The following is a 10987-nucleotide window of genomic DNA, read 5'->3' on the forward strand; positions in this document are numbered from 1 at the left end:
CTGTCAATAACCTCAGACACATGTATGACAGACTGGACCAGAGATGTTTTTACTCTCCACCATCTTGAAAATCAGCTGTTATGGTCAAAATAAGAGCTGCAGTCTTGTAGAGCGTTCCAGACTTTAACAGAATAATGAAACTGCTGCTGCTAATACAGTGTTTGACAGGATGTTTCGATTAATGAGTAGTGAACAGTGACGTGGGAAGAAGAGAAGACAGTGTGTCACTTGTGATCAGAGCAGCAGATGTGAATCTGTGAATCATCAAAGTAAAGTGATAAGTGCTGTCTCGAACGATTAGTAGACGAATCATCAAATCTTAAGATGACTCAGTGAATTTAAGTCTGCTGTCTTCTCCAGCCGAGCTGAAGCAGCGCCGCCCACTGTTCCTTTTTGTCAACGGGGTCATCGTCCATCTCTGTTGCTTAACATATGTTGACGAGGGCTTGCATCACAAAGCAAGATTAGAAGTTTAGCCGGCAATTAGTTTTGGCTTAACACATTTTCTGGGATCAAAAATCTAAACCTGCCAACAACCCAGTACTGGCTCGCTGGAAAAACTGAGTCAACATTCCTACAGGATCCTGACAAGGACAAACTTAATGAGTTTACACTACAAGAGACAATAAAGAGCAACAGAGACATTTTTATAGATCAGCGGGATCACTTTACTTTCCATTATAATTTTGTCAGAAACAGAAGAAACGGTCAGATCGTGCATTCATTTCTTCTCTTCAGGCCTCATTTCTGTAGTTTTTCTCTATGCTTTGGTAGCAGAAACAGCCCGACTTAGAACGTATCACTTAGACGTAACAGTTTGTTCATCATGAGACAAAAAAAGCACAACAGTCTCTCTACTGTACATGTTGAAATGTTGACTGTATTATAAAAAAAAATAAAAGTCAGTCATGCAATAATTTCCACACATATTTAAAACATTATCCTTACTTTCAATATTTGGATATCATTCTTACTGCAGCTTCGTATTTTATTGTTTGGTTTGGTATTTGTTTGGTTATGTGATATATATATCTTATCTCATCACTTTTTACTGCATCAGGTATCATTGTTTCATCTCATGTCATAACAAGTAATGCCCTCATGGTTCTGATGATGTTACATGTGACTGGCTGTAATTGAGGACCATGATACCAGTCATCAGGATCAATCGTGTTAAGACTCAGTGAAACCCACGTAACCCAAAGAGAGTCAGACTAAGACAAGTTTGTGATACAAGACCCAGTCGAGACACGAAGCAACGAGCTGACTGATTTACAACAGAATTCATACAACAAGCGGAGGTCGCCAAGCGCTGGTCAACTCTCCGAGTAACATCTCCCGACACAGCAACTGGAGGAGCTTCAACAGAGACAAAGAGTTACAGCTACAAAGAGACTTCAAGTCGGACAGGAAGTTTGTGCGTGATTGTGTACAGGAAGGAAAAGCTGGTCTAAGCCAAAAAAATCCTGGAAATCACTGTCATCGTTATTGTTGTCATCAGCCAGGAAGTGGACAGGAAGTGGGAGGAGTCTAGTGCTGCGTCCACTTGATGCTCTTCAGATCAATGCCTTCCTGAACCATCTCCCACAGAGGACTGACAGACAACCAGACAGACAGACAGACAGTTATTATCATTTCTAAACTTTAACTATGTGTGCATGTGTGAAGTAACTGATCCATCCGTAACAGCGACAGTCAAGTTAACATCAGTCTGAGTCCATCTGAACTCACCTCATCTCTCTGAGTCTGCGGACCTGCTGGATACATTTCTCTGCGGTGTAGTCCACCTCTTCTTCTGTGGTGAATCTGCCAATACCAAACCTAATGCACACACACACACACACACACACGTTTATATTAATCTACATGTGAAGAGAAAGATTGCAGAGCATCATCTCCAGCTGCTGAATTTCAGACAGATGTTTCAGTCTTCCTGTCTGAGTCTCTGCTGTTGTTCAGTCACAGTGAGACACATAAATGTCAGAAAGTTAATTTTTGTGTTGAAATATTATAATCAGTGACTCATCTTGCAATCAGCAGTGTGCACACAGAACCAGCCGACAGAATGTGTTAGAACGAGGATTACAAAAAGGTTTATTATCCTGATTATAATTCACACTCGTCTTTCATTTTAACAATATATTTTCATAATTTAAATGGAAAATAAACTTGATTATCATCTTGGTTAGAATCAAGACAATTATCAGGATTTTTTACTCTGGTCCTGAAGAGATTGTATTTCACTGAAATGACAAATCAAATCAAATTTGATCATAATCAAGACCGTAATCAGCATTGCTATCAAGATTATAATCTGGATTATTAGTAGAATTATTAATAAAGGTTATGACATGGATTGCAGTGAGGATGATGACTGTTCATACCTGATGGAAGAGTGAGCCAGGTCTTCATCTGCTCCGATTGCTCTCAGGACGTATGACGGCTCCAGAGACGCCGATGTGCATGCGCTGCACACACACACACACACACACACACACACACACACACACACACACACACACACACACACACACACACAAATATATCTTTAAAGGTCGATCATTTTTGGCCCACATCAGATAAAGCTCTCTTACTTGTAAACAAACCAAATTCATGTTTAGATTTGGTGTTTCTCACCATTCTTGAGATCTAACAAACATGTTGAATGGATTTCCTTCCTCATAAAACACTTAAAAAGCAGATTTTTAAAATATGTTTACATCTATGTTTGCTATATGCAGTCTTCTTCTTCCATTGCTACACTTCTTATCAGTGGAATAATGTGCAACTGACAACATGCCTGCATGCATGCATCAACATCACAACAAACAAAAAGGGAACCTGCTTGCAAAATGCAACTAGTGGTCAAAAACTCCACAGGGTCCTGTTAAAAATTACATATTTAAAAATTGCTTTACTAAATAGCTTAATCATCGAGGGAACCTGCTCTAAGTAGAGCTTCAATGCTGTTTCTAGATTTCATATTTTAAAACGTGTGTCTGACCTCCCCGATGACAGAGCAACATCCTTCAGTGCCATCAACAGACTCTCTCCCTCCACATAGGCAAAGGACAGGTTGACACAGCCTGAAAACACACACACACACACACACACACACACACACACACACACACACACACAAACACAGAGTCAGGTAAGTCCATCTGCCTCATCCACTGTAGTAAGGTTTTTTTGTCAAAATAAATTCAAGCATTTAACAATGCTGTGTTTTTACTTGTTTCACTTCTGTGTGTGTGTGTGTGTGTGTGTGCGTGTGTGTGTGTGTGTGTGTGTGTGTGTGTGTGTGTGTGTGTGTGTGTGTGTGTGTGTGTGTCTACCAGCGTAGCGTTGCTCTGCATCTCCGTTCATGATGACATCAGGAATCTCAGACATGATCTTCTGGACCAGACGATTAGCCAGCATGGACACTCTGTGATGATCATACTGCACACACATATACACACACATTTAGTGTCAGGATGTTACGGTGCATTTGTTGAGTTTCTTGATGTTTGGGTGAATCTGTCGAGTCTCATGATATGTGGGTGCACTTGTTTTTACCTCCATCTCATGCTGAGCGATGCTGCAGGCGGCTCCCAGCCCAACAGCCAGTGGGGTGGGGACGGTGCCGGAGCGCAGCCCTCTCTCCTGCCCGCCCCCGTTCTGTAGTGGCTCCAAACGCACACGGGGCCGACGGCGCACGTACAGAGCACCCACACCTGTGTACACACACACACACACACACACACAGCCAGTTACTGGTCATTTCATCACACACTCAGCAGTTCTCAGACACTCAGGCTTACAGCTAGATCCATCTGTGCTAAAGACAGACCCGTATCAAATTTACCCTTCAAAGGAAAATTCAACTAATTGAACTGAGCAATTTTAACTGTTTTGACGTTGTCATCTCATTGAGCTGTCAGATCTTATTAAGGTCCTCAATGTAATTTCAATTAACTCATCAACACTCAAATTTCTGTTGTGGTATTATCAGATTTCATTGCTGTTTTTGACACAGTTGATCATATCCTACTGTTGGAAAACTGACTTGGGTTCTTGGGTACTGTTCTGACCTGGATCAGGTGCAATTCGCAGGCAATCTAACTCTCAAGCAGGTCAGCATGATCTGTGGAGTGCCACAAGGATCAAAACTTGACTCTGTTCTGTTCAATCAGTACACGCTGCTGTTAGACTAGATTCTTCAAAATAAAATTAATTACCATATTTATTTTGACAATAACTCAAATCTACATTTATCTTTCACCAGGTGACTATGGTCCCATTTATTGACTCACGATGTCAGTGCACTGACAAATTAATAATGTGCCAAAATCGTCTCACCCTGAATAAAAAGAAAACTGAGGTGATTGAGGGTTTTGCACCCATAATCGAAAACAGAAAATCACTGCACACCTTAACTCTTCATCTGTAAAAACTGTGAGTCAAGTCAGAAATCTGGGTGTTATCTTAAGACTCTGATCTAAATTTTAGCAGTCACGTTACATCAGTGACAGCATCAGACTTTTATCATCTCAAAAATATCACTAGAGTAAGAGGACTCATGTCCAAACATGATCCACAAAAAGATAATCAACATTCATCTCCAACTGGCCAGACAGTTGTAACAACCTTTTCTCTGCCAAAGGAAGCTCTGAAGTTACTACAACTTGTTCAAAATGCAGCCATCAGAGCTTTCACTAAAAAAGAAATATGAACATGCCTGTTGTAAAGTCTTTGCATTGGTTACCAGTGTGAGTGGAGTTTAAAATTCTGCTACTGGTCTACAAATCCCTCACTATGCTGGGACCAAATTACATTTCTGCCGTGATTCTCTCTCAGTATGAACCTTCTAGATGACTGAGATCCTGTGACTTGGGTCTGCTGACTGTTCCTGTTGTCAACACAAAAGACAAGGAAGCTACATTGTTTAACTAAGATAAACACACTTACTACAACCTAAACTAAACTCTTCTCTGCTGTTTCAGTCACTCGACAATTAATTGATCATTTTAAAGTTTTCTATGTTTTTTTTGTTCTTCCTCTCTTATTAATTTTTTTAAATTTGTAAAGCATTTTAATAGTGAATAAAATGCCCTGTATATAATAAATTGCCTCACCTTGCCTGGCAAGCTAACAGTTTAGGCTACACCTACTATAACGCTAGTGCTAACCTTTGGGTCCGTAGATCTTATGACCGCTGATGGACATCAGGTCGACCTTCCAGTCAGTGACGTTGATGGGAATCTTTCCGACGGCCTGGGCGGCGTCGGTGTGGAGGAAGACTCCTTTGGAACGACAAATCTGACCTGTGGACAAGAACAGCAGAAAGATCAACGACACAATAGTTTTGATCAGAACACCGAATCAGATCGGAGGCTCTACACGGTCGCGGTGATTGGATTTAATCTGAATCACTTAAACTCAGATTTCGGGCCTAATGAAAGGAGTGAATAACATATGTTTGCGTTGCCGTGGTTACCGATCTCTTTGATGGGCTGCTTGACTCCGATCTCGTTGTTGACGGTCATCACTGACACCAGAGAGGTTTCAGGACGAATGGAGGCCTCCAACAGCTGAAAACACACACACACACACACACACACACACACACACACACACACACACACACACACACAGTTATGTTGATACATTTTGAGGATATACATGACGTTACATACATTCTCTATACATGGAGTACATGTTCTCTCTCTTTCTTTTTAAGTTCTCTATACTCTCTTTGAATGCTCTCTGTTTACTCTTTGTATGCTTTATATATCTTCTCTCCATATCTGTATGTTTTCTCTTTGCAGTCTTTATACAACAACTTTGTTGTTTGTATGTTCTCTGTACGTTCTGATCTCTGTTTTATGTTTAATGTGTTCTGTGTATGTTCTGCGTGTTTACCTCCAGATCCAGCAGTCCGTTCGTCTGGACAGGCAGGTACGTAATGTCGAATCCTTCGGCCTCCAGAACTCGACACGAGTCCAGAACACACTTATGCTCCGTCTGCGTGGTGATCACATGACGCTTCTTGGCCTGGTAGAACCTGCTCACGCCCTGCGGGTAGGAGGAAGGAGAGGGGTCACTGCCGGCGGAGGAGATGGTGGTAAGAGAAGGTGATGATGAGGAGGAAGTAAGGATAAAGAGGATGTGATGAAGAGGAGGAGCAGAGTGTGACCTTGATTGCCATGTTGTTGGACTCGGTGGCTCCGCTGGTGAAGATGATCTCTCGGGGATCTGCTCCAATCAGATCAGCCACCTGCTGCTCAGAGCGATAGAGAGAGAGAGAGAGAGAGAGAGAGAGAGAGAGAGAGACAGACAGACAGACAACACACAGTCAGTGACTCTCTGTCAAATATTTGCTTAGTTATCAGATTTGCTTCACTGGAATGTCGACCACAGCTAAATAAACGGCAAAACAGCAGGTTGTACAGTTTAAAAACTCTTATTTTAAAGAAAAAAATACAACAAATGGTTTACAATACAGAAAAGGTAAAAAAAAAGAAAGAAAACAGTATATATGATCAGTTGAGATGTATTTAATGATGTTTTTTTAAACTATCCCTCTACATCAATCTCTCTTTCTCTCTACAGATTAAGTGTCTCTCTACCTTCCTGGCGGTCTCCATGGCGCTCTCACTCTCCCAGCCATAGGCGTGTGTTCTGGAGTGAGGGTTACCGTAGTAATTCACCTGGTAGGGCAACATGGCGTCCAGCACTCTGGGGTCCTACACACACACACACACACACACACACACACACACACACACACACAGACACACACACACACACACATTGAAGTGTAAGTGCAAGTAAGTGTAAAGGTGCTGCATCTGCCACCCAGCAACTTCTGTATTCTGCATTTTGTAACAGCGTCAGCAGGGCACAACTCCCCTGCCAGCAGCTACCAGCTAACTCTGACACTCTGTACTCTACATCACAGGCTGCTACTATCCTCCTACTCTAATCTCATCACGCAGCTAAATAGAGCGAGTTGTAGCTTAAAACGGAGGAAATGATTTGCAATATCACGCAATTAATACGCTAACTAATATAAACATTGTTTATTGTTTTGGGCAAGATTATGAAACTTTGAAGCTGATGTTGCCCCAAGACTTCTGTTTGTTTTTTGAAGAGGTGTATAGTGTAATTCTGCTATGGTTTCTGTGGTTGCCATGGTCACGGCAGGGTGAAAACGATGATGCGTCCTCAATTCTGATGGAAGCGGAAAATATACTTTATGAGTGAGGCGAGGGGTGGCTGCCATCATATTTACAATAAAAACAAAAAGGCTAAGTAACTTTCTTTTAGACTCGGACATCGACTGGTAAAACCTGTAACCCTGACAACAGGTTAGTAACCGTTACCATGGGCGTGGTGGCCTGGAAGTCCATGTAGAGGGGCCGGAACTCGTCTCTCTCCAGTTCATGTTTCTTTATCAGCTCTGCAGCACAAAAAAACATCACAAAAAGACAGACAGTCAGCTGGTTTTACTGAGAAAGAGTTTAATCAGATCTGTATGATGCTGGACTAAAATACTGGGTCAGATATCTGTGACAGGCAGGTCATGTGTCTGTAGAACTTGAACCAGAGACCATTTTCATTGTCACTTAATCTAATCTTGTCACTTAATCTGATCTGACAATTATTCGATTAATTGTTATAAAATGTCAGAATGTCGATGAAAAATGCCAATCACAATTTCCTAAAGCCCAAGATGATATCTTTAAATGTTTATTTTGTCTGACTAACAGTCCAAAATCAAAAGATACAGAGTTTACTGTCACAAAAGACAAAGAAAAGCAGCATGTAATGTTTAGTAAATGCTTAAACAATACTTTAAAGGATAGGTTCACAATTTTTCAAGTCTGTCTTAAAACAACAGTCAGGTGACTAAAGGAACATTGAAACTGGTTTTTCTTGCCATAATCATTCCTCCTGTTCATACTGACCATTAGAAGATCTCTTCCTAAAGTACTTACAATGTAAGTGATCGGGGACAAAATCCACAAGCCTCCCATGAAAAAATGCATTTAAAGGATTAGCTGAAGTTAATATGAAACTTCAGCTGTTCAAATTAGTCAAATCAAGTATATATCTTTCAACGCTCTTTTTTTAGTGCCAAAGCTCCTCTTTTTGTTACTATACTTCCACCGCAGCTCAACAGGGAAACACTGTCCGGGGAAATATAAAGAGGGAATTTGATGCTAAATAGACTGTAAATGTGTCAGATATCCCTTTAATGTGACTCACTCAGACTGCTGAAGCCTCATATAAGTTTCAGATAAACTTTTAAAATGCATTTTTGTACAAAATGACTGTGTGGACACACTGTGGATTTTGGCCCCCATCACTTACACTGAAAGCACATTTGAAGGGGATCTTATAACAGCCAGTCTGAACAGGAGGAATGATTACAGCAAGGAAAACCTCTTCCACTGTTCACATGGACACATGACTGTTGTTTTAAGACAAACTTGAAAAACTGTGAACATATCCGTTAAGAGAAGTATGAATCTATTTTTACAATAGTTACAATTATAATTCTGTCGATCAGCTATCGATTAATCGTTTCAGCTTCATTAGTTCAACTGATGAAACTGAAACGATTGTTTCAATTGTTTCAAAACAATTGTTTTTAAGTTATTTACAGTTTTAATGTCTCCGTCTAATGTGTCAGACACTACACACCTCGTTGTGAAACGTTGCATCACTCAGTTTACAGGTGTTTTGAAGTTTTCTGTCTCTGTGATAAACTGCGTCACTCTGGGATTAGCTTCATGCTAGCAGCTCTGAGACTCAAACCAACAGGCTAACTTGATCCGAGCTGCCGTTACCTTTCTGCAGAGAGCTGGCAGCTCTCCCGTCGGAGCCCATCCGGAGAGGGAGCCAAGACCCCGGCCTGAGCAGCCGGGAGGTGACGGTCCTGCCTGGGGAAAGCATCTGCACGGCGGACAAGTTTCAACTGTGGACCCGCTGACCTCCAACAACAGCACGCTGACAGCAACTAAAACACCACTTTACACCGGTTTGAACCAGTTTAATCTGCTGGCTCCTGAGGAAGAGTGAAGAAGAAGACTCACGATTTGAATATAAAACGTAAAAACGTGAGTGGATTGTTGTTGTGAGAAGCGTTGCCGCCTGTCAGGTTCTTACCTCCAAGTTACATCAGTGAAGGTGTCAAGATGGAGTCAAGGTACACGCGACAACAGAGACTTCCGCTTACGACTTTCAAAGTAAAACATGTTCTATGATGACCGTGAAAGTTTTTATTTTTTAAAGATTATTTCAGGAAAAGCCTCAAAATAAATCAAGTGTTGTACTCAAAATACAAGTGAATAATGTTATATTTTAAAAACTTATTTTAGTTATTTTTACATTGTCACAGGAATGCATGCATTCAACAAAATAATTGAGGCCTTATCTCATAATTATGATTTAATGTCTCATAATTATGACTTAATATCTCATAATCGTAACTTAATATCTCATAATTATAACTTAATATGTAATAATTATGACTTAATATCTCAGAATTATAACTTACTTTTGCATAATTATAACTTGATATCTTATTATAACTTACTATCTCATAATTATAACTTAATATCTCATAATTCTAACTTACTATCTCATAATTATGCCTTAATATCTCAGAACTATAACTTACTATCTCATAATTATAACTTAATATCTCATAATTATAACTTAGTATATCACTATCACGAGTTAGTATCTCATAATTAAGAGATCGTTTTCTTATAATTATGAGATAGTTATAGATGAGGCATCAATTTCTTTTCTTTGGTGAATGAAATGCGCTTCTGTACCTTGCACCTACAAATTATATATATTTATTTTAGTTTAAAATACAAAATGTGCAATAACATGTATATCATTCATTACTGTATATTTGAGCAGGCTGTATATACTGTACATAACCAACTACCGTATGTATATAAAGTAACTTATCACTTCAATATTTATTCCAGCACTCTTCAAACCTCTGTAATATTTGTATCCTGTTTACAGTTTACAGAAACGGTTTCACCTGTATATAAACATCGTATGTTGTTGTTTCCATTTATGTATCTACTTTTTTAACCCACTTGCTTGTACATAATAATATATTTATGTTTAATTATCTTTGTTGTCTTTGTTTATATTTCTGAAGATTGTTACGTGTAAGCACACTGAGTCAAGTTCCTTGTGTGCATAAACAAACTTGGCCCATAAATTGATTCTGACTCTAGTTTTACTTGTTTATTCCTCAGTATGTTCCGGTCTCTCTGCAGGTTTTCTCTGTGACTCTCTGCAGCTTGACGCAGCTCGGTGTCCTGCTATTTCATGCTTGCAAAAGAAACGGAAATAGGGGGCGAGACTTCCGCTGGACAGTCTGCGCTCTCATTGGTCGGTCTGCGTTGTTTTGGTCCTGCTAGAGGCGGGGCTAGGGTCTATCTCTGTCCTCTGATTGGTTACAGCGGGAGTTTATGGAACGTGGGTTCAACCTCCGATAAAGTTTTTCATAACAGATCAGTTTCTTTCAACTGCTGAAGCGCTCACTTGAAACCCATCACAGTTCTCAAAACATTAAAAAACAACCACATCATTTTACACTCCATTCGTCCTACAAAAGGCTGCGACTCACTGAAAATATTTAAAGTGGTTCAGGATATTTCAATGTCAGAAGGATGATATGTAATTTTAAGGATTTTAAAGAGGTAAGTTGGCTTTTTTTTCTGAAAAACCTTATTATATACACATTATTATTCCATGCAGAGTTTTAAATATATTTTACAACATGTCTGGAAGGGATCGCTATTCACTGGGAGTTCCTTTTATGTAACAGAAATGCAAAACAGACAGTAAAAAGGGAAGTGAAGAAAACGCTTCAATATAATAAATGCTTGTAAATAAGGAACTATTTAGAAATAAAAAACAAAATGTAAATCCCTTCCAACACCTCAAATTCAATTCATTTCTA

At 39.8% G+C, this 10987-nt stretch overlaps 1 protein-coding gene across 1 annotated transcript; it reads right to left on the reverse strand.

The window, feature by feature from the left end:
- Nucleotides 1-1003: 1003 nt before the first annotated feature.
- On the reverse strand, nt 1004-9253 carry nfs1 (NFS1 cysteine desulfurase). Its single transcript, XM_042407426.1, has 14 exons — nt 9160-9253; nt 8841-9058; nt 7371-7447; nt 6615-6731; nt 6182-6265; nt 5908-6060; nt 5483-5576; nt 5175-5309; nt 3562-3719; nt 3339-3444; nt 3005-3086; nt 2385-2468; nt 1732-1821; nt 1004-1594 (listed from the first exon to the last, which is right to left on the reverse strand). The coding sequence occupies exons 2-14, from the start codon at nt 8944-8946 to the stop codon at nt 1531-1533; spliced, it is 1350 nt and encodes a 449-aa protein (XP_042263360.1). The 5' UTR covers nt 8947-9058; nt 9160-9253; the 3' UTR covers nt 1004-1530.
- Nucleotides 9254-10987: the final 1734 nt, after the last annotated feature.

This window comes from Thunnus maccoyii, chromosome 3, assembly GCF_910596095.1.
Source record: "Thunnus maccoyii chromosome 3, fThuMac1.1, whole genome shotgun sequence".
Lineage (NCBI taxonomy): Eukaryota > Metazoa > Chordata > Actinopteri > Scombriformes > Scombridae > Thunnus > Thunnus maccoyii.